We start from the raw sequence: 25,665 nt of genomic DNA on the forward strand, positions 1-25,665 counted from the left end.
TGAGTCGTTGCCGATAGAATGTCAAAAACCAAGTATATATTTTTTTTTTACTCAAACATGCATCCCGTTTAGGAAAATTAATTTCTGTATAGAATTCAACGGACTGAGAGAGATGGATAGGGGGTGAGGGTAAACATTTTGAAAAATAAATATTTGAAAGTACCAGAATATTGGAAAGGTATAATTTTAAAAAGCTAAATTTGGAAATTCTTAATAATATCGCTTTTGCAATATTTCAACTACAAATATCACCTTTCGCAATATTTCAATTCAACATTTTCGTTTTATAAATTTTTTCATTTTAAAATCATAGTTTATAAATTTTGAATTTCTAATCTTTACCCTATCTAATTTTTATTTTTCAAAATTTTTACTCTCACCCATGGATTGGGGGTAAAAGGTTTCTGCACGTGCAGCAATTGTGAGAAAATATGTTAAATACTTAAAGGTTATTAGAAAAAAAAGCTTAGCTGACGTGAATGATCATGCTCCAAACATCCTGATTAAACGATACACCAGCTCCGTTAAAGATCTTCGTAGCATCCATAAAGGACGACTCGTGGAAAATTTCAAAGTTTAAACAACATTGAAATTGCATGCATGAATGTATCAGCAGTAGAAACGTAGGTCACTTCAGTCTTGTTTATACTTAAAAATTTTTACGAGCCGTCTTCTGCGGAAGCTACGGAAATCTTCAATGGAGCTGGTGTACAGTTAAATCAGGATTTTCGAAAGCATCCTCATCAACGTCAGATAAGCTTGTTTTTCTAATTATTCTATAAGAATTAAAAATTTTTTCTTGCGACTGCCGCACGTGAGGTAACCTTCTAGCCTCTCTCTATCTCTGTCACTACGTTGAATTCTATACGGAAATTAATTTTCCTAAGCGGGATGCATGTTTAAGTAAAAAATATATATTATACTTGGTTTTTAATTTGTTATTTTAGGCAGTCGCTTGCTCCTTTCAGTCTTTGTCCGGTGGTAACGATCGTTTTTGACATTCTATCGGCAACGAACGACTCAAACCTGACCACGTATAAAAAAAATCCTGCAGAAAATATAACAGAAGACACTGCGATATATCAACTGTAAGAGCCATAAAGAAATCATGCAAAAATTTAAGCAGAATTTATTGCAGGTATTGTGTGCTTCTATTCAAATTTACGTACATAATATACCCTTAATACGATAATCAGTATTGTATACTACAGTTTTGTATACAATATTCGATAAAGCATGTTTGCATGTTGAAACTAATGTACAAATATGTACATAGAACCAGCAAGTTCATACAAAATATTATGCACACATGTATGCACAGAACAGTGCAGTAACTCATGCACGAATTACGCGAATTATGTGCAGATATTCTACCATAATAGCATGCACAGCAACCTGCATATTCATATACAGTATATGATGCAATATCTCATGCAGATAATCGTGCATAAATGTTTACAGTTTTTTGTGCAGATGTCCATGCAGTAGCTCATGCATGATGTTATACAGTCAGATATGCAGGATCATATGCAGAATATTTTCGTAAGGGTTGATCACGTTTTATGATTACAAGATCTTATACGCATCTGTAATAATCTTTGAACGTGATTAATTTCTTTTCTACATAGGATTTTATACCTTTGGCTTTTTGTTATGTCGATTTTGGTTCTATTAGCCAAAATGCTATACATTTTGCTTCTAGAACCTACAAATTTTGTCATAATCTTGCTACAGCATTCATCTTTCATTAATCCAAGGACTTTTTATAAACACTTTGTAGCGGTCTCGACTTGTGCAAGCATCAGAAAAAGACTCGCGCATAAATATATTGCAAACAGCGAGCAGCAGCAGCGGCGGACTGGAAGGGGAAGCGCAGCAGTACCACTGGCGGCTGACTGGCGGGGATAGCACAGCAGTAGCTCGTTGAAGTAGCGTCTCATAGGATATAAGGAGCCTTGTTTAGATCCTCATTCGTTCGACCGAGCTTGAACGGAACGAAGCATTAAGACTATTTCTCCCCGTAGACTTCAGTCAGAGCACATATTTGTGCGCGAGTTAAGGTGATGGAATTACGTCCAGTCCCTCACACTAACGGATTAAATCAAAACAAATTTCAGCTGTTAAAGTAGCGAACAATAAACTATTTTTATATTAATAATATATATATATATATATATATATATATATATATATATATTTATATATTTATTTATTTATTATTACCAGAAGAAATTTACAAGGTATGTATTTCATACCTGGAAACCTGCAGAAGTAAATAAAATTACCTGTTCGTAGTCTGGTTACAAAGGAAAAAGAAAAATATAAACAAAACTTAAAATTAAAACTTAAAACTAAGATATATACATTTGGCATTAGCTTCTAATAACAAATTTGTGTATTGCATACAGAAACAATTTTTTTCTTTTATTATTTTTCTAACAGTTGTATCGTAGCCAGTCTTTTATGATTTTCTTTTGAGGGTATTTATTTATATTTAATACTTTTAGTCGATTAGGAAGCTCATTATATACATTAATTGCTTTCATATAGCTGTTCTTATTGCTGATTCTCTTATTTGTTTTTGGTATAATAATACTTCTATTCCTAGTAACACTATCTGATGCTAAGAATTTTTCTTTGAGATCATAGTAGTGTAGTTTAAGAGCTTCGAAAGCAAACAGTTGTCCTATATTTAATGAATTGTCTTGTAACAAAAAGTTATTTTTATTGATGATTTTTCAAATTTTGTTTTGTAATTTTTGAACTTGGTCTCGGCTATTCCTATATTCACCGACCCAAGGAATGATGCCATAAGTTATAATACTATGAAAAAAGCGTAGTAAATCATTCTGAGAGTCTCTATGGGCATTGATTTAGAGATTTTATAAAAATATAGACTAGGTATTTAGTTTTTCCAACTATATATTGCATGTGGTTATCCCACTTTAGATTACTATCAAAGACAACTCCTAAATATTTAAAGTTCTCCACCCTAGTTATACTTTTATCAAGAATTTGAACATTTATCTGAGCTGGTATGCTTCCAATATTACTTCCAAAAGTCATGCACACTGTTTTTCCTACATTTAAGGACAACTTGTTTACTGCCAGCCACTCGGCAATTACACTTAAGAAATTGTTCATGTTTACTTGAGCTTCTATCCAGTCTTTACCTGTAGCTATAATAGCAGTATCATCTGCATAAGAAATTATGGACTCGGGGGGAATCTCCTTTAAGACATCATTAATATACAGGATAAATAGTAGCGGTCCTGATATCGTTCCTTGCGGGACTCCTGTGTTAACTAAAGTTCTATCACTTTCATTACCGTCTATTTTGACTACTTGATATCTGTCATTTAGATAGCTGGGAAGGAGATCCAACGCTTGACCCCTGATTCCAATACGATATAATTTGGCCAGTAGTATACTGTGGTCAACAGTATCAAAAGCCTTCGCCAGGTCAAGAAAGGTTATTATCGTAGGCTTACTCTTATCGATATTATTATATAACACATTGGTTAGGTAGTTCAGAGCATCCTTCGTACCAATCCCTCTCATAAAACCAAATTGTTGCTTAGAAATTATATTACTCTTTTCTACAAAATCATTTATTCTATTATACATAATTCGCTCAAGAATTTTTGCAACATTAGATATAAGAGAGATAGGTCGATAATTCGTGATCTTATGTTTTTCGCCTGATTTGTAAATCGGCACTACTTCAGCACTCTTTAGAGCATCAGGCCATACCGCTTTTTCAATACACTTATTGAAAATATGGGTCAGAGGACCTGCTATATGATTACATAGCAATTTTAAAGTCTTGGCATTTATCTTATCAAATCCCCCATTTTTCAGTTTTAGCGTATTGATTATACTTATTATTTCAGCCATACTGGTTGGCTTTAAGAAAATCGACATAGGATTCATGTCAGGTAGCCTAAGTTCTGCGTTGACAGGTTTCACGATATTTGCACTCAATTTTCTCCCAATTTCGCAGAAGAAAGTATTCATGTTTTGAGCTATTTCGACTTTGTCTGTAATTTTCCTATCATTAACCTTTATATAATTTATGGCATCATTAGATTTTTTAACTTTACCGATTTTTGTATTTATTATTTCCCATAGTTTTTTTGGGTTGTTATAATTATTCTGCACTAGATTCAATTCATATTTCATTTTGGCATCGGTAATTACCTTATCCAAGATTTTAGAATAGGTTTTATACTGTATTTTAAGCTGTTTATTCTGCATATCTAGTTGCCACAAATTATACAAAAATTCTTTGGTTTCACATGATCTTATTATTGCGTCGGTAATCCAGTTTTTTCTACCATTTTGTCTATTAGCCTTTTTTGTTGTTTTTGACAATTCTACGCATTGCTTGATTTCATTTAACAATTTTTCTACAGCCAAGTTTGGATCAGGTATCGAACTAATTTCATCCCAGTTTCTTGAATTAGCGTTATTTATTAATTTTTGTAGTTTAAGAAAACATACGGTTCTTTAGTTATTTTATGTCTTTAGCTTATTTATAGCTATGATAATCGGGTAATGATCCGTTAGATCATGCTTAAGCTTGTATGTGGCTGTGTTAATGTTGTGAGATTTAATGAAAATGTTGTCGATACATGATCCTTTAGCTCTACCGATAGCTGGCTTTGTAATACCAACAAAACCCTGAATAAATCCCTTATCAAGGAAGTTACATAGAAAATCTTGGCTATAATGATCACATATATATATATATATTTTTTTTTCTTGTATTTTTCTTTTTAGCATTCGTATAGTACGACTTCAGAGGCACTAAGTCCTCTAACGGCCAAATATATACCCTTTTTTATATTACAAACAAAACATCATTGAGGCATTATGTATTTGAAAGAACACATTTTGAAACAAATTCAAACATAAGTTTCTCTTTAGGTATAATAGCCTTGGCTACAATAAGTTAGTCAAGGACTTAAGCATTGCTTTTCGAATATACTCTCTTATAGTATAGTATAATTTCAGATGCACCGAGTCCTTTGAAAATCAACTATACTATAAAATTTTGTCACCCTCTAGAATATTTCAAGGACATTGCGACCTAGGAAAAAATTTTTGTGAAGGAAAGTATCTTAAGGGGTGGTGGAAGCTACAGCTTCGCAAATCCGCCACAAGGTATTTAGTATTTGAAATGCCAAAAAAAAGCCGTATTGATATTTTCTTCCGGTAGAATGATTCACTTATCTCAAACCTATGGCGCTCTGCTCTATATTGATGAAATTTCAAATTAAAAAAAGTTAATAAGTAAAATTGGCGTTTGAGTTTGGCGCTGTAATCGCATAAACACGCGTAAACACCTGCTCGTATTTCACAACTTTTACAAAAACCAAAGTCCGATTGGTATTTTTTTTTTTTTTTGGTAGGATGATTCACTAAACTCAACACAATGGCGCTCTGGTCTTGGTTTTTCATTGCAAGCTTTATTCAACAAGTTATATAGAACAGAAAAACAGTGTTTTCAGCTCCCACAGCCCCTTAAACAGCTCTACAACTGTTTATGAAAATAACCTAAATAAGATAAAATTCAAACATAAGTTTTTCTTTTAGGTATATTAGTCTTGACTACAATAAGTTAGCCAAGATCGATATACTGCGAAATATATCACAAATTCAGTTTCATACATAGAAAAGATTAAAATACTACGGAATGCCAGACCATCAAAAATAATTCTAAAAGAGCTAAGTCGAAGCGTTTTAACAGAATTTTAAACTGATTATTTTCATCATAATCAGAAGCATCAAATTTGTGTATATCTTTTATCATTGTTCTCTTTGATATACACGCGCATTTCTCTTATCAATCAAAGTCAATTTTAGCAAAATAGCCTATGTCAGAATCTCGCGTTGTAATAAAAAAATTTGGTTTTGTCTTATGTTCAATCCATTAAAATGTTTTAACTTGTAAAGGCTGTACCATTGCTTATTCATAATGATTGTTCATATCAAAATATGAGAGGGTCTTTGTTTTATGCTCCTTATCGTATAAAGGACCCATATACGGATGCGTGCGCATACACACATAAATAGTTATGCACTGAGGGGAGTATCAAGATTAGATTAGATTGGATTAAATTAGATCGGATTAGATTAGATTACACTAGATGAGAAAGATTAGATTAGATTAGATTAAATAAGTTTTATTTCTGTACATTGTGTTGTACAATTCAAAAATAACAGTATAAAGTAAAATCAGTTATAATTTGTGTGTGTGTGTGTGTGTGTGTGTGTGTGTGAGACATGATATATATAGAGTGGAGGAGTGTAAGTGTTTGTGAGATGATTATGAGTTTTCAAGTGCATAAAAATATTGTTTAGCTAATTGTTTGAAGTGTGACATGGATGTCGTGTTGCGAAGGCAGCGAGTTCCAGAGGTATGAGGCGCTTATATGGAATGAACCTTTCAGCGTTTCCGTCTTGAAAGTCGGGATGTCCAGAGGCATCACCTCCCACCTCACAGGCCTGTGCGCGACGTGAAAGTCAAAGAAGGCCAAGATGTAGGAAGGCACAGCTGTGTTAAACAGTTTTCCTAGAAAACAGGCTGCAAAGTACTTTCTACGTCCGGCAGTTGTAAGCCATTGCAGTTCACGCCTGTAGGGGGTACACCATAGATGTATCGAATTCCCGTGTTTACGAGTCTCTGGAGTTATGTGTCAAGTTCTTGGGTCAGGTCACAGTATACCAATGAGCAGTAGTCAATGATTGGAAATAGGAGTGCTTGCACGAGATGTTTACGCAACCTGAGATTGGTACTTTTCCTGAAAAAGTAAAGCCTATACATTAATGAGTGAGCACGTTTGCATAGTTGTGTAAGTGACAATTTCCAGGCAGATGGGAAGCAGCGTTCGCTCAGGGACAGGTTGAAAATATGACTTAGTAAGGGAGCGAGAACCGGCAATGCTTTTGAAATAACAACCTGTGGGATGCCGTCACTTCCCCTGGCTTGGGTGTTAAAGTGCGAAACCGCAGCCAACACGTCCGATTCCGTTATAGTGCTGAACTAGAAGTGTTCCGGGAGGTCAAGACTTTCCAGGGTGAGAAGATAATCCTCAACGGCAGGGGCCAACGGATCGTTGGAGATGGCGCTGAAATGCCTGTTGAGTTCATCTGTGGTAAATCGGGATGGTAATGGGGCCTTAGTGGCAGAAATTCCAAGTTTCTCCAGCTCTCTCCAGATCTCGGCAACGTCGATCAAGGTAGACAGGAGTGAATAATAATAATTCAGCCTGGCTTCCTCGACTTGTTTGTGAGCATAGTCTCTAGCTAGTCTGTAAATGCGGAGATCCGAATCGAGCCTAGAGTCCCTGAAACGCCTGTAAAGTCTATCACTCTCGGATACAAGGTCACGAAGAGCCGAGGTGTACCACGTGTGACGTTGTCGTCTTGGTGTCACAGTCCGCAATGGGGCGAGATGATTGATGGCGTTCGTTAAGTTAGCGTTAAGTATAGATATGCTCTCGTCGAGTGATGACGTGGTGAGAGATGACCAGTCACATGTGCTAAGGAAGTTCCTTAGCTTCTCGGCGCTGATTCCTTTAAAGTTTCTGTAAGAGTATGTGTTAGGTACGTAGCGTGGAATCTCTACGTCGAGAGTGGCCATGATAAGGTCGTGTCCGTTGATGAAAGGTGCGTCTGTCTTCCAGTATGACAGCAGGCGATCCTGCTCATCGATTAGACATAAGTCAAGCCAGGTGTCAGAACCCAGAGAGAGAGAGAGAGAGAGAGAGAGAGAGAGAGAGAGAGAGAGAGAGAGAGAGAGAGAGAGAGAGAGAGAGAGAGAGAGAGAGAGAGAGAGAGAGAGAGAGAGAGAGAGAGAGAGAGAGAGAGAGAGAGATGAAGAAAGCAGCACGCTGACCAGCAACGTGAGCTACTACTAAGCAACAACATTAAAGCGTCAATCAACCCTGTCTGGCTGACAGCAGCACAGTTCAACTTTCAACACATTCATAAGTCTCTTCTCTGTACATTCTGCTTTAAGACATTTGAGTCCATCTGCAGGGCATATGATATTTTTGACTTCAGTAAATCGGAACTGGTAATTCGAAAGACGATACCAACAAGGTCAATATAGCTGAGCTTGAACGGTATGTCAGTGGCCTCTCAGTCATGGCAAACCAAGTGACCTCCATCACGGCTAAACTGGAGGGGAATTTCGAAACATTGAATTTTATACCAGCAATAATCTTCGACATAAAAGGTTATCCTGATACCTGCTTTCCCGTAGTCCCTTACACACGAATACCCCCACTCTTCTGTACGCGTCGGCGCTCCTCACCGAACGCCTATAAAAACCGAAGGCATCTAAGTGTGACTATCAGTCGTCTCCCGTCCACTGCCCGGTGCAGATATACTCTCGACACTCGGCTAGCGAGTTCGCGACGCCACACCGAGGACGGCCAGCCCAGGGAAAAGATTTTAAGAGCAAACGAGCCACAAAAGAAAAAAAATTCGACTTACTTTCTTCCGAACCTTCGCCGCATCAGCGCAAAAAGGAGCCGAGTAATCGCCGGGCTCTCTCTGAGGGCCGCGCTCCGGAGTTATAGGCCCGGCGCTCACTCGCGCTCATTATTTAATCGCGGGTAGCCGAATGGAGCGGATGACCGGCCGAGACCTCATCATCGGAGGCCGACGAACAACGCCTTCAAGTGATGGCTGGGAAAGTGACACTACGCAAACCCAGGCGGCCACGACCAATTTACGCACTGCCCAAAAGAGACTCTCTCCACGAATCAACGACCTTCCGTTGCCCCGGACTATGAGATCCACGTCGCCTCGCTGCCGCCAAGAGACACGCGCAACAAATACAAGAAACGTTAAAATCCAACACTGTAAAGCCGTACAAGGCCACGGAGGTTCATCGTAGCCGATCCCAGAGCCGGCTCCTATCAATTCGAAAGTTTCAGAAACGGTCACGCTACCGCTCTCCTGAGCGAGTTCTCCTGCCCAGACCTCTTTAGAAAGTTACACATCAATCGGCCCTTTTTAGGGCCACCAATCAGTATGACGATGGAAGATCGCCTTTTGTATCTTTCTCTGTTAACCTTCTTTACAGAGAGCCGAGAAAAAAACAATCCGAATAGAAGGTTGAATTTGCCTTATGAGAAACTAAGCTGGTGAAACTTAAGAGTAGCTGTGCATCGATTAATTACAAGTGCACGGCTATGGCTGAGCGGATTCAACTGAAACAGCAGGTACAAGATTTTTTCGACGTAGTTAATAACAGCAATATTAGTGGCAAGGCTTGTAATAACATAAATAGTAGAATCGATATGGTAATAAGTAAGAGTTTTTTTTACTGACGATGATAACTGACGACGCCAATCATAGCGCAGCAAATGTCGGCCTGGATGGTAATAGCGAGTCCGCTGCTGTAGAATTTTAAAGGAAGATCTGTCGGCCACAAAAACGGGGCCTCTATTCGAAGGGTGCTGGTCATTTGAGATCGGACGAAGATAAAGTCCACGTATGAATAGAGCACAAAGTGGTGAGACATCAGCGGAAATAATTGTCTTATATGTTTATGATGAGACAGATGCTCAGCGTCTTGAAGTACTAGACGATAGAGACATCTATTATTAAAGATGACATCTTGTCAATCGCGTTTGTTTAGGCTAGAATGTGTAAACAATCGTGGGTCTTCAAAGTCAGGTTAGGAGCATCATCGGTCTTCGAGGGTACTAAGCCTCTTTCGTCGCGTCACAGTATAACAAATCTTGCGTTTAAAAGGCAGGCTTGCTTCATTTATTATTAGAATTAGAACGGCGCGCTTCGCGTATGTAATCTACGTCATGTTCTATTATTGAATGTAAGTTAAATGTAAGTTTAATGACTTTATATTGTTGATAATCATGATAGGCACCGCGAAACACAAAGTTGTTGGGCCATACGTGCTTTATTATTTATTTATTGCAATAAATATGTTTTTGGTAGGTTAGGTACCTACATTACCGACATTATGGCTCCGACATCCCCTTAAGAGTGCGTTTAAGTGCATAAGTGTTAAATTTGCATATAAAACCACTGATTAGCCATTATATCATGTTTGTTTTCTATATAACTTCTAGTAGAACGTCAGGACCATTCTTAAACTTTACAGCTACTTTTTTACTATAAAAAGGTATCTTTTTACTGGATTAAGGTAGTCAGAGTCCAGAACAAACATTCAGATTTTTACATTTTAAGGTTTAAAATGAAAATAAGGAAGATATATGGATGGGTTATTCCACGTCAACCAGTTGAAAATTTTTTCAAATCTCGGCCAAATTTTTTTTCCCAGTTCAGTATTACCCCAAAATAACACAAAAATATTTCAGACCTAAAAGTGCCCCTGTTGCAAAGTTATGGTCATATAAAAAATTAGAATTTTAAAAATGTTTGCTTTAAGGGGACACAACACCTTTAACCCCTGAAAAAAAGAACTCTGAGAAAAATTCATAAATTTTAAGTAAATCATTTAAAATTTTTTATAGATATATAAAGCATAAATACCTTTAATTTAATCATGCTAAAACCTTCATTATTTCTGCTGGCCCATGGTGGCACTCAGTGCAAGAATTTGTAAACTTTTTCACTGTCCGTAGGATTCCAAGTGAACGAATAGTTCTTTTGGGCTCAAAATCAAGGAGAATAGTAAATACAAAACTACAAGTGTACAAATACTTTGTACACTTGTAGTTTTGGTATAAATGCAGGGATTTTAATTTGAATGTTTGGAAATGATTTTTCGATGAAAAACTGCATTTTTTAATTTTTTTCGCTTATTCTGGCATCTTTTTGTGTATAAAACATTCTCTAAACATTTAAATCAAAATCCCTGCATTCATACCAAAAATACAGATGTACAAAGTATCCTCCTTAAGTTTGAGCCCAAAAGAACCATGCGTTCACTTGGAATCCTACGACAGTGAGCTGTAATCAGTAAAAACAACATTTAGAGAAAATCAACTTTAAAGGTTATGAAAATTGTTGAAAGTGTAACTTTAATTAGTGTTTACTGAATCCTTTGGGACCAAGTTTTCTATGTTGCACACATAGAACTTGACTTTCAACAATTATGAGATATATTCACTTATACCTCTGGGTTCTGTACGGCTTTTCTTACCTGCAACCAAAAACAGGCATTTTATGAATTTTTATAAAAATGTGATAAAAAAGTTATTTTATCCTTAATAATAATAACACTTTATACTTGTCTTTGCGGGCGCGCGATATTTGAATTTAAATAAATGTCCCTACGTATCCATCGAAGCCTCATATAAGAAGCGAAACTAGAAATTTATCTAGAAAATAACGCAAAATTCTTATCAATACGCACTAATTTATTTACTAAAATATGTATGCGGAACATAATATACGTATGTACTACGGTAAAAAATAGTATTTTTAGCATTTACAATACAAATTTTATTCAGATTGAATTTATAAAAAATTAAAATTATTAGTCGTATTAGACAAAAAATGAAAAATACGCAATTTTACGTAAAAAGGATAAAAATTTTGTTTTAGTATTTTGCTTGTAACTTTGCGGGAAATTTTTTATTTTAAAAACGGGTTTCAGGAGCGTGTTCTACAGAACATTTCCTATCAAAACAAGCAATAAAAAAAATCGATTTATTCGAAGTTTGGAGGTGTTGTGTCCCCTTAAGGTCCCTCTCTACACTCGATATATAGCGATACTAAATATATATATATATATATATATATATATATATATATATATGTGGAGGAAACTACGGTTCCGTTGCTCCAATAAATCTCCAAAAGAGAATAATAATCTGGTCTGAAAAAGTTATCTGTTGTAGATTGTGATACATACTTACCGCGGATCTGAACTGTGGCCTGAGCTTTTCGCCAATCAACAGAAAAAATCATAAAATAGGACATCTTGGTTTATAAGTTGGGTTAGCTGTTCAAGACATTTTCGGCCGTTGTTTATTTGATTTTTTATTAACGATAGCTAACCTGGCTGCCCAAGCAAGATGCACATTTAAACAATTTTTCTATTAGATCGACAACGTTTTAGAGCTTAAGCTTTTGTCTGCGGTATCTAGGTATCATAATCAGTCATTGATAATTTTTTCAGATTGAAATATCACTTCCTTGCTGAGATTTATTGGAACAACGGGACCGTAGTTTTGCCAATTTTACTACATATATTAGTATAACTATATCAAGTGTAGAGAAGGACTTTAATTGCCAAGTTAAATGATTCTTTTAAGGCATGATAGAAGGATTTTAGGTAAACTCATAAATACCTTTTTGTTAAAAAATTATCTGTAGAATACTGTAAGCTCTCTCTTGGAACCCAATTAGCTCATTTTTGATTGGTTGATAGTTGCCGGATGCGACGCGGCGCTCTCGATCCTGTTCAACACGAAGACCGGAGCAATGCACCATGGAGAACCGACTACTGAGAAAATCATTGCTCTGCCTTTGCGAAGGTAATTTTCTTATTGAACATAAAACACTAAAATTTATAAATGGAGGTTAGCGAGCGAAGCGAGCAGGGGAGTACACCCCTAGTATTTATAAAAATAAATACGTCGCACTTGCTCTTATCCCTAGTAGCCCTCGGTTACGTTCAGAAAAACAACCGTATGTCAACTAATTAGAAATGAGCTAATTGGGTTTCGAAAAAAAGCTAACAGTATTCTACAGACAATTTTTAAACAAAAAGGTATTCATGAGTTATTATCCAAAATCCTTCTATCATGCATTAAAAAATCATTGAAGTTGGCAATTAGAGTACAAATTTTTAAAATCTTAATTTTTTATATGGCCATAACTTTGCAATAGGGGCACTTTAAGGTCTGAAAATTGTATATAAATATATAATAGGACTTTAAAATTATTTTTATTGAAAAATTCAGGAAATTTTACAAAAAAAGCCAGAGTAATGAACCATGTAGATTTCCTACAAATAGAAAAGTTATAATTCTATCAATAATGATTCATTAATACTTTATAGACGACTTCAGATGAAATGATTGAAGACTCTGAACGAAAAAGTCCTTTAGAGGCATCTAAAAAGAATGAATCTAAACCTGACGTTGTTATAAATATGCCTATACCAGAATTACATTCAGTTGGAGGAGTTTTAGTTCATATGCCACATGTAAGTTCATATTTGTTATAAATCATATATTTCATAACGAAATATGGATTGTATTTATTTGATTTATTCATTTTATATTCTAAATTTTCAAGATGTAATGTACACTCGCAAAAAACGCTCGCTTTGTTAAGGGTTAACATATCGTCGGTCCCTACGAAGAGTATTATATGGTTCAGATTTGCCACACAGACTAGTACATTTCAGATCTTTCTCACATGAAAAAATCGAATTGTTTTGGAGATAAACAAATAGTTATTTTGGTTAAAACTAATAAAATTGCAATATTTTCAAAGTTGTCAAAAAATGTTTGAAAAATTTTGAAATTTAAAAAGTTATGTGATTTAATATTAATTTTTTTTCTAATTAAAGTTTTTAATACAAATTTTGTAAATTTCAAAATTTTTCAAACATTTTTTGACAACTTTGAAAATATTGCAATTTTATTAGTTTTAACCAAAATAACTACTTGTTTATCTCCAAAACAATTCGATTATTTCATGTGAGAAAGATCTGAAATGTACTAGTCTGTGCGGCAAATCTGAACCGTACTGGTCGACGATATGATAGTTATCATGTTTTATTGTGGAGTATTTTTAAAAAGAATAAAATATTCAAAAATGTTATTTGTTCATATAAAATATGTTAATATAATGTTTCTTTATTTTAATACAGTCCTAACTAAGATTATATGAAAAAACTTTTTTTTTATGTATATGATTATTAAATATTTAAATTAATGTACCAAAATTGGTATACTTGTCCAGTATACCTCCAAAAGAACACAAAAAAATTGCGCGGAGATGCTGATACCCCGTATGTGACGCGTCCCCTGGGTGGTGGATATGATTATTAAATATTTAAATTAATGTACCAAAATTGGTATACTTGTCCAGTATACCTCCAAAAGAACACAAAAAAATTGCGCGGAGATGCTGATACCCCGTATGTGACGCGTCCCCTGGGTGGTGGATAGGGGAATGCTGATTGGCGCGTAGAGGTCTCCTTATCGTGTCGAAGGATAGATAAGAATTAAAATATGCTCCACGGACCAAACAGGCTAGGGGGAGAAATACCAAAAATGAACTAAATATGGATAGTAAGTTCACAATAATACTACCCTAAGCGGGTAAGGCGGCAAAGCCAAGTCCCACCGCCGCACGGTGTGGAAACAAATTTTTAAGTCATAACTTCTTATGGGACGGTGAACCTACAATGTTAGCATACTAAGGAATAAAATCTGTCTTTCACTTTAGTCATGTGATTTAGTTTCATAGCGATTCTTTAATTTAGTTTTTTGTGATAATTTTATAGAAAGAGTTAATAAAAATAGTAAATATGTACCTAAAAGTAAATAATATTCCCTTATTTTCACCGTAGATAATTTAGATTACAGTTCATTGTTCTTTGTTCATGCACCAAAAGTGAAATTTTTTAAAACCGTTATAACTCGATCAATACACTGTATAAGTTCTACAAAAATCATGATTGTTATAAATAATACTTACTGCGTAAATATAAAGTTATTTCACTAATTATTTCCTGAGAAAAAACTCAGTTATTGAAAAAAAAAGGTTTTTGTTTCCTACCTAGGGAAGCTTTGCATTTTACAGACCAAGTCAATTAAGGAGACGAATACACCTTAAATTGTCAAAAAATGCAAAATTAAATTTTTCCTGAATTGTTTGAAAAATTAATTAAACCATTAAATATATCCAGGTATAATGTAAGAAACATAAAACAATGTTTATATGTGCCATATTATCAGTTATGACATTTCTTCGGAGACCAAAATTCAGAATTTCCATTTTTCATCTACCGCAGACTTACTTAAGATTTGGGCTTCGAAGGGCACTTTTATACTAATAGATATGCTTCAAAGACATACAGTTTCCAAAAATGTTTAATTTTCTGAAAATAACACCGGCACACAAAATAAAAAAAGTTGTCTGCGCGAGAAATCAAACCTATCTATCTTTATGTTTTTCGGGTCGCTGAATTCGAATATAAGGTCAGATAGGCCCCATCACGTCAGGGTCAAGGTCAGTTGGAGCTCAAATTAAGAAGAAAAGGTTTAAAAAAATTAAAATGCCATATATTTATGTTTTTTTGGTCGCTGAATCCAAATCCGGAATCAGTTTGGCCCCATCACGTCAGGGTCAAGGTCAGTTCAAGGTCAAACTGAGAAGAAACGGTTTAAACCGATTAATATGTCATCAAAACTTTCCAAAAATGGAAAAAGATACCGAAAAATTGTAAAAAATCTTATTTAATCACATAATATCTTCCTTGTGTACAGAGAAAAGTTGCTTTCGTTGATATTTTTTTCTTATTTTGCATTTTTTTCCACTAGCTTAGTAACTCTCGATGTCTTTCCTTACTCCTTTTTTCTCTTGTAACGAACTCTTTTTACTTCAAATGACCTATGCAATGGGTTTCTTTTTCTCTTTTTGTTATTTGTTTTAATGTCTCTCTTCAGTGTCCAGCAAAAATCTGCCATCATGTTGACATTCCATCTTCCTTGGTATCGATTCTCCATTACACTTATATCTTGATGAAATCGTTCTCCCTGTTCTTCACTGACATCTCCTAGATTAAGAGGGAAGTAATCAAGATGGGAATGTAAGAAATGCATTTTATAACTCATCAAGCAACCCAAATTTTTGAAATTCTCCAACATTTGTTCAACTAGTTCCTGATAGTTCTCACTCTTTTTATTTCCTAAAAAGTTCTCACGAACAGTTTTAAAACTTTGGCATGCAGCTTTTTCTGTGTCGTTTATTTTTGTGATAAATGTTTCGTCTGCAAATAGAGTACGAATTTGAGGACCATCAAAAATACCTTCTTTTAATTTAGCTTCACTTATTGCGGGAAACTTTTCTCCCAAATACTGGAAACAATCGCCATCTTTATCCAGAGCTTTGACGATCTGCTTCATGAGGCCAAGTTTGATATGAAGTGGTGGTAGGAGATAGTTTGATGAGACAATCAATGGCGTACGTATAATGTTCCTCGATCCTGGTTCAAAATGTGTTCTAGTTGGCCATACTTTCTTATGTACTATATTCTACTTCACTAGTTGAACAAATGTTGGAGAATTTCAAAAATTTGGGTTGCTTGATGAGTTATAAAATGCACTTCTTACATTCCCATCTTGATTACTTCCCTCTTAATCTAGGAGATGTCAGTGAAGAACAGGGAGAACGATTTCATCAAGATATAAGTGTAATGGAGAATCGATACCAAGGAAGATGGAATGTCAACATGATGGCAGATTTTTGCTGGACACTGAAGACACAGCGACCAAATAAACATAAATATATGGCATTTTAATTTTTTTAAACCTTTTCTTCTTAATTTGACCTCCAACTGACCTTGACCCTGACGTGATGGGGCCTAACTGACCTTATATTCGAATTCAGCGACCCGAAAAACATAAAGATAGATAGGTCTGATTTCTCGCGCAGACAACTTTTTTATTTTGTGTGCCGGTGTAATCAACAAAAATTGTTTAAATACTTTAAAAAGTAACAAATTTTATGTTAATATCCAGACAACTTTTTTAAATAATATTTTTTTGCAAAATCCCACATTCATCTGGAAACTATATATGTTTAAAGAATATCCATCAGTATAAAAGTGCCCTCCGAAACACAAATCTTAAGTAAGTCTGCGGTAGCCTTTTGGCCTTCGAAGTCATGTCATACCTGATAATATAGCATATATAAACATTGTTTTATCTTTCTTACATTATACCTGTGTTAAGTAGGAGTTTTTACTGCCCTTTTAACTAATAATCCCCGGGAACACGAACCAACCAGCCCCCTATACAGGAGACGCCAACACAACCTGTTAGCTACCGCGGCTCGACTGTTTGTTTAAATTTGAATATTGACGATGGTGATTGAATATATCTAGTATATTTCTCTTACTTTGTTTCGTAGACGTAGATGACTGTTGAGTTGACTTAAGACAATACCACACTATCTCCAAAATCGGAATGATCCGTTCTCTAAAAACCACTTGGGATTGAGTTTGGCAAAATAATCAGATGTGACATCAAATTAATTAAGACTCAATGCGGTAGATCTTCTTTCTCTGGGTTTTATTTTCGTGATTTGAATATTTTCTAGTACATAAATTTTGACGTATGGTTCTAATTAAACTTTGACTATGACGATTAACCAAAACTCAGATTGAAATTCTATTATAGAATTCAATGTAAAACTCAATATAATACTCGAAAAAAAATAAAATGCGTCCTTACTCTTGGATCGCACACACTGGAATGGAGATTCGGGGGAGGTGGTACTACAGGAGAGTCAAGGCTTTCTCCCACGCAGGGTGCTTACTTCTCCTCTCTTCGCACTTCAGCCTAGCCGCGCTCTCTTTCTTACTCATTAGATCTTATGGGCCTAAGCTACGGTCAACGGCTAAACTGTAGCGTATTGTTGCCGGAGTCAACGGTCCAACTTGTTGATTTTAGTTTCTGTTGTGTTGCGTTTTGTTCTTTTTCTGTCTTTTGCTGTGCAGTGGATCGTGTTGATGTGCATACTTTGTTGTAAGCTAGTCTTGTCGAGTGCGTCATTTGTGTCTTTTCTACAGCCTTGTCTGCGCTGTCCTGGTTTTCAAACTGGATGAATGCAGTGTATCGTCCATTTTGTCCGTCTTTTGGCTCTAAGTGTCTTACGACTATGATACTTCCGAATTGTTGGAATGTCTCTGTTAAATTTTGTCTTATCGTATGTCCGGGTACTCGTATACATATAGTATCTAGTGTTTGTACGTATTCTATTGTTTTCTCCTGATTGGTTTGTTGTTCTGTCGCTGGTCCCTGTATGTCAGCGATCGTTTGCTGTATGTGTTCTTTGTATTTGTTGATTACTTTAAGCGCATGATTTTTCATCTGATACCTAGTTGTTATAGCTTTGATGTCTTTGTCTTTCGTTGTGTGGTGTTCGGTGTGGCAGGGCTCATGCTGTCTGAATAATGCCTCTGCATCTATTGTCGTACCTATGTATGTGGCTGTCACTGTGTAAGCGTCTGTCAAGTTTACTTTAATGAGTCGTACGTGGTCTTGCGGGCTGTATATATGTCGTAGGGTTAAGTTCGGCTCATTAATGGTGTAAGCTTCGATGTTATCTGTTGAGTTATTGTCATTGTTAGCAGTGTTCTCCTTTGAGGCAATTCTGTCATTATTGTCAATGTTGTTATTGTTTGAATCGTCAGTGTTGTCCGTAGAGTCGGTGTAATTAAAGTGCCCAGAACTGTCAGTGTTAGTTTCTACAGCGTTTGTTGGTTGGTCTGTCCGTCTGTTCAGTTCATAATCACGTAGTAGCTGTATCGTACCTGTGCTTGTCCTGTACGTTATTGTCAATGTGCCTGTGGCATAGTCGGTTCCGTGATTGGTAATTCTAAAGTTCTTGGTGTTGTTCGGTCCATCCTTATTCAGTAGTGTCATGACAACGGGTAGTTTTCCTGGTGGGCCAAACCGGATGGTGACGTGTCTTGATTCCTCGTCAAACTCGACTGACTCGATTATGGTTTGGAAGACTTTGTCCATTTCTGTAAAACAAGGTATGAAAAATTCGTGAGAGAGAAAGAAAAAATCTAAGCATTATTATTAAATGGGATATTCGTGGGTTATATGGCGGTCAATCATTCATTTTTTTATTCACACATGTTAATTGGTCCCATCTCATTGCTTACTTTTCCTAATCTATAATCATGTCGCTATCATTTAAAGCATCGTCTATTATTTTGAGGGTCTCGGGTTTTTCGGATTTATGTTGATTCTGGTCATTTGCGCTGGCACTTGTCGGCACTTGTAGGGTTGCTGGTAATGGAATTTTCTTCTCTGTTTTGTTTCTGGTTTTCCAGTCTGGCTATTTTTTCCTGTAGTTCCAATATGGTTTCTTTTAATGCTTGTAGTTTGCCTAGAGGGGCTTCATCGACTTGTTCTTGAAACCATTTTGCTTGTTTCTTGCAAGTCACATCGTGCAAGCTGTATATTTCTGCTTCAATCATTCTTTTGCATTTTTCGTGGAACTTTGTGGTAGTGTTTCCTTGTGCAATACGTGGGAATCTTCTTGGTTCTACAAACGTCGTTTTGTATATGGGATCACTCTCTTCTTTGGCAATTATGGTCTCTTCTTCCGTGAAGTATTGCACATGTCCATACGCTAGCCGTCCATTTCTGTCTATGACCGTCTCGTAATTAGATTATTTTATCGTCATTAATAATGTTTGACTATACGCTGTTTGGCTATATACAAGCTTCCTGTAAAAATGTATGCTTAAATTTTGGTTAAAATTTGGTGAATTATGAGCATTCTGCTTCTTGTTTCGGTAATATTAACATTTTCTTTGTGCTTTTTGAGGTTTTACTTTCAAGGGTTTCGCGGTCTAAATATGGGGTATTGGGGGTTTCGCGACTAATTGAGATGTTTTCGAGTTCGAATTCCTCATCATTTGAGATGAGTTTTCGTCTCTTGTCATTTCTTTTAGGTGGTGGGTGGGCGTGTCTTTTGTTGAGACATTGGCAGTTGCCGAGGCATTTCATTTTTATGATTATTACTACTATTATTACTATGATTGTTAACTGAATAGTCACACTTCCGTATAGTGTTGTGTCATTTTTATAATTCTGTCTTTTGTGTTCGCCTATCTCTTCTAACTGACTCATTATTTCATGTAACGATTTTCCGTCATTATTAGCTGTATTGGGTGTTAATAACTTTGTTGTTTCTAAACTATGAACTTCTATGTCATTGTCTTCTTTATTTAGGGGCGGATAAATGTCTGTTATTTTGAGGTTTATATCTGGTTTATATAAATAAGTGTATTATGTGTTTCTGGTTATTTCTTCAGTTATTGTGGCTTCTGTAGTTGTTGCTATGCACATAGGAGCTACGTGCACAATTCCTGTTTCTTTTATTGTTATTTTGGTTTCGTGTTTGCTTTGGCATATGTTTAGTGTTTCTGGTTCGGTCGTGGAATAAAGCCATGATTTATCATATTCTAAATACGTCCATTGGGTCTGCATATTCATCTTGTATCGTATACCGCAGTTTTGTTGATACGGCATTCGGTCTACTAGTAGTAAATGCAGCACGGCTAACGTTCGTTCGTTTTGGTGTATGGCATCGAACTTCGATATTTTGGCTAGTTCTTCTGCTCTCATGTGCTCTGGTGGTATTGGGAATTGTAAGTCTCGACTCACTCTTTTTACGTCCATGTTCATTTGATGGAGCACATCTTGTTTCATGAGTTCTGGGTGCAGTTTTCCTTCTTTTAGCTTTTGTAAAATTGCTAATAGTTTCTCATTGCTTTTGATGACGTGGTCTAATGTCGATTCCAATCGTTTTACGTATATCATTATTTCGACTTGGTAATTCATTTCTTCCTTTTCTCGTAGCACACTTTTGATCGTTTTGTTAACTCTCTTTCAAATCCTTGTAGAACTTTGTGATGGTTGCTGGTTATATTGTATAGTTCCTCGAACTTTGTTGAGATTATGTGAGAATTGCTGTCTATCAGATGTACTATTTTGGTCTGATCTTCGAAAAGCTGGTCTATATTTCTGTTTATGTTCTCTACTTCGTCGTCGGTCACTAGTCCAAACACACTATTGCTTATACTTCCTATTATGCCTAGTGGCACTAGTTTTCTTGCCCTGATGCTTCGTGGATATCGCGCTGTTGGATATTGGGTATGTCCTAAAGTTGCTATTATTTCTTTTATTGTTTCTTGGATATTTGTTAACTCTTGCTCTTTTATTTCTAGTAGGTCGATGGCTAAAGCATTTCGGCACTTTCTCTCTCCCATTATTGTTTTACAGGTTTGAATGACTGTATAAAGTCTTCCACGTTGATGTAAATGTTGAGTTTCCATGTTGCTCTTTTTATTCTGATCACGTCCAATTTTTCAAAATATATTCCAGGATTGGGGTTTAGGGATTCTATCTGGTATACGGGTTCGTATCTGCTCTCGTTAAGTAGATTAAGTATTATTATTAAAATGTTTAAAATTCTCATCCTGTAACATTATCATTGATTAGTCGAGGGAATCTGAATCATCATCATCGGACTTATCCTCTACTGGTTTTAATTTGTCTATATACTTTTGTATACGTTTGCCATTGGGGTATTCCAAAATAACATTTTTCCTACCTAAAAATTCAATTATTTTCAGTGGTTTATTCCTATAAGCATCGAATTTACTTGCACGGGTTTCATTGATTAGTCTCGCATATCCGCCTACCTTACCCTTAAATGTTTTAACCTTTTTATCGTATCTTTCTTTTGTTTTAACTTTGTTTGCTATTTGGGTTTCGCCTGCTAAGATTTTCATTTCTTCTAACCTTAATACTAAATCACGCATGTAAACATTATATGTTTTTAATTTTTCGTCAGACGGTATTTTCAACTGGAAACGCGCTATTGGCCCGTAAACTAGTTCGAATAGGGTGAAGTTAGTGGCTGCATGCACGCTGGCAAACGTCGCAAATAGGGTTAAATGGTCCCAATCATCGTATTTCTCTGAGTATATTCTAATGAATTCTATGAGTGGGGCGTGGCTCCCTTCTAACGACCTATTTGTTTGCGGTCTATATCCTGAAGTGGTGAGATGGTAACTTTTAAACAGTTTGAGTAGATATTCGACTATGCTAGAGAGGAAACTGGTACCTCTGTCTGAGAGTATGGCCCTTGGTGCTCCGAATTGGCAAATGAGGTACTTTGCTAGTGCATCAGCTATTGTGGTGGCATTAAGATTCTTGATGGGTATGGCTATCAGATATTTCGTTAAATTACACTGCATTGTTAAGAGGTGACAGTTGCCCCTTGGAGTCATTTTGAGTTTTCCAACTGTGTCAATTGAAACTTTGTCAAATGCTTCTAATGGAGTGTCCGTGATTATCATTGGTTCTCTTGCTTTCAATCTCTCTATCTTCTGCTCTTGGCAGCTTGCACATCTTCGAATGTAGTCTTGAACATCATTCCTCATTCCTGTCCAATAATATCGTTCTCTTATTTTCTGGTAAGTTTGATTGATTCCCTTGTGTCCTCCTGTTAGACTGTCGTGAAGGTGGCTGATTATTTCTTTTCTGTGTTTTTCAGTTGGTACTTCTGCTTTTCCGTAACACATTGTCACTCTTATTCCGCTTTGATGAAAATATTTGTAAATCATCTCTAAGATGGCTGGTGACTATAACTGGACTAATACATCTCATTTTCTTGCCACTCGGAAAGTTTTGATTTCTTTGTTGACGAATGTTTCTTTTAAACTCTTAAGCGCCCTGTTTAAATCTTCCATTTTGATTGCGTTGAAGTATTTGTTTTTTATTATTACTGTGAATATGTGGTGCTTTTTAAATGGGGTGACTAGGACTTGTCCTATCTTTGGCTTCTTACTTTTGATTTTCATTAGGTCTATGGCTCCAATTTCTAATAATAGTCTAGTCTCAGACCACGTGTTATCACAGTCTGCTGATAGGAAATGAACAATGTTGTCTCTTTTGTGCGTGAGGCATTCTCTTACGGTAACTCTTCGTCCGTGTAAAATCGTGGATCTTATCTGTAAATTGCTTCGCGCACTTCATCTGATACACGATCATCATCTGAAAAGTGCGAGGGTATCTTCATTTGTATTTCTATTTCCGTGTCTGATTCAGTTGTATTGGTACTTCTATCCATTTCATACCTCTTCATGCTTTCTTCAAACTTTCTACTTGCTTCTTCTACTTCTTCTCTCTTCAGGATTGTTTTGATCGATAGATTCTTTATGGTTTCTTCGTCGGTATTTTCTTCGTTTTGGGATGTTTCTACTGCGCTCACTTCTATGGCGATGTTGCTTATGGTCTTGTCTTGGCTCTCGCCAGAGGAAAACACCTCTTCCTCTTGTGTTTCTCCTTCCGTTACTTCCGACTCTTCTTGTCGCAATCCACTATACCTGGGATCAGGTATTGGAGGTTTGTTCAAAATCGCTGTCTTCATTGGCTGTAGATGATATGATCTTGTGGCTGTAGATGACATGATCTTCTGGATGGGTTAACTGTCATTAACCCATTAAAGCCCATGCTAAGACTGGTTGAGATAGCGACAAACAAACTGTGCTATCCTTTGCATAAGTGAAAAATAAAATATACGTATTTTTTCTTATGTCATTTGCAATTGTTTATAACAAATTATTTAAACAAATTACAAAAAATTTATAATTTTCAAAATCTGAATGCGGAAATCGATTCTGGAGGTAAAATCGAGACGGAAACCTATATAACACTTTTTTGTCAGAGTTCAATTTGTTAGTGTAATGTAGAAATAAAGAATTGCATGTTGGGGAGAAAAAGTGACCATGTCAAGTCCCAAGCAAAATCTATCTGGAATAGCAAAAAACAAACTGTGCCATCCTTTGCATAGCTGAAAAATAAAATATACGTGTTTTTTCTTATGTCATTTGCAATTGTTTATAACAAATTATTTAAACAAATTACAAAAAAATTCATAATTTTCAAAATCTGAATGCGGAAATCGATTCTGGGGGTAAAATTGAGACGAAAACCCATATAACACTTTTCTGTCAGAGGCCAATTAGTTATTGTAATGTAGGAAGAAACATTCGGCCTCCTGAGAGTGTTTCAAAAAATCGTATAGAATGAAGCTAATTATTGTATTTATCCATCAATATTCACATGAATTATTGTAAATATCTTCGGTGGGATTGAATTATTGTTCATTGCCGTGCCCTACTTTATGACTTTTGCAAACAGGTATAGAACATTTCTAAAATCTAAAATCTAAAAGTTTTCCGAAATTATTATTTCAAAGAATAGATCCAATGTATGAATGTTTTCAACCGTTAGCCCGCCACTCAAACGTGATCTCTAACACGGAAGGATTTGCGAAATGAAATAAACTTATCCAATTACAGTATAAGATCTCAAAATTTATCAGTAAAAAATACTGATATGATTCCACATACCATGCAAGAGAATGAAAACACTTATTTGTCAATAGTTTATTTCTACATAAAGATAACAAATTGAACTCTGACAAAAAAGTGTTATATAGGTTTTCGTCTCGATTTTACCTCCAGAATCGATTTCCGCATTCAGATTTTGAAAATTATGAATTTTTTTGTAATTTGTTTAAATAATTTGTTATAAACAATTGCAAATGACATAAGAAAAAATACGTATATTTTATTTTTCACTTATGCAAAGGATAGCACAGTTTGTTTGTCGCTATCTCAACCAGTCTTAGCATGGGCTTTAATGGGTTAATGTGTCTGAATCTGCATCGGTTGAAATTTCGGGAACTTCTCTCGGTTTTACAGTGGTAGCTTTGGATGTTGATGTTTCGGTTTCTGCTGACTTCTTCTGTCTTTGTTTTTCTTCCTAATACAGCCGTCTTCGATACTTTTGGTATTGCGCCTTGTTTGATATACTGCCCCACTGGACTTTGTGTTTGCGTGCGCCTTGCTCTGGTTCTCTGTGCTATTACGCTATGGTCTAATTTAGGTGCCTCTTTATTGGTTTTGGAGTCTATTAGTCTCTCTCTTCCTCTGGAATTATTTGTTATGTCACCTGTTGATTGTATTCAGCTTCGTGGCTGTATTGTTGCCTTGTATGATGTCGTGGCGCTTGCTGACAATTTTTCTTGTTTCTTTTGTTTCTCTTCTATGACCATCACCTTAATACTAGGTAGATTCTCATTGATTTCTTCTTCAGTCATTTCTGGCGGGTTTCGTGATAGCGCATCAGCGTTTTCATTTAATTTGCCTGGTTTATATTTGAAGGTATATTTGAAGGTATATTCGTATCCAGTGAATCTAAACATCCATCTCATTAACCTCTGTCCTGGATATTTTCTGCTATGCATCCAGTTCAGTGGTTCATGATCACTCACTAGCGTGAACTTTCTGCATAATAAATATGGTCTAAATTGGTGCAAGGCATATATTACAGCGAGACATTCCTTTTCTGTAGTTGATTAATTTCTTTCAGCTTTGTTGAGCGCTCTGGATAAATATTGTACCGGGTGATCAAAACCGTCTTTTTCTTGACTGAGTACAGCACCGATGGCGTAATCAGAAGCATCTGTGGTTAATGTAAATTCTTTATCAACGTCCGGAAATTGTAAAATTGGTTCTTTCATCAAACATTCTTTTAGTTGCTGATAACTGTTTTCACACTCTTCTGTCCATTCAAATTTTACATTATTCTTTAGTAGGTCATTGAGTGGTTTCACGATTTTTGCAAAATCTTTTATGTATTTTCTGTAATATCCAAACATGCCGAATACTTCTCTCACATTTTTCGCATTTTTAGATGTGGCAAGTTTTGCTATAGCGACTACCTTTTCTGGGTTTGGCTCTATGCCCTTAGCGCTTATGATGTGTCCCAGAAATCCGACTTCTCTTCTAAATAACTCTATTTTATCTGGTTGTAATACTAGTTTCGCATATCCGAGTCTCTCCATCAAGTTTCTAATTCTTTGTTCATTTTC

The 25,665-nt window shown here is 35.8% G+C and overlaps 1 protein-coding gene across 16 annotated transcripts in view; it reads left to right on the forward strand.

The window, feature by feature from the left end:
* LOC100680429 (protein unc-79 homolog) overlaps positions 1–25,665 on the forward strand; it is a 2,400,004-nt gene that overhangs the window by 606,813 nt on the left and 1,767,526 nt on the right. For all 16 annotated transcript variants that reach the window (XR_004345182.1, XR_004345183.1, XR_004345184.1 and 13 more), the window contains one exon: positions 13,016–13,162. Coding sequence is in view for 13 of the 16 variants with exons in the window: in XM_031923950.1 (XP_031779810.1) it covers positions 13,016–13,162 (147 nt within the window). In the remaining 3 variants the exon portion in view is untranslated. The remainder of the gene's footprint in view (positions 1–13,015; positions 13,163–25,665) is intronic.

This window comes from Nasonia vitripennis, assembly GCF_009193385.2.
Source record: "Nasonia vitripennis strain AsymCx chromosome 2 unlocalized genomic scaffold, Nvit_psr_1.1 chr2_random0002, whole genome shotgun sequence".
NCBI lineage: Eukaryota > Metazoa > Arthropoda > Insecta > Hymenoptera > Pteromalidae > Nasonia > Nasonia vitripennis.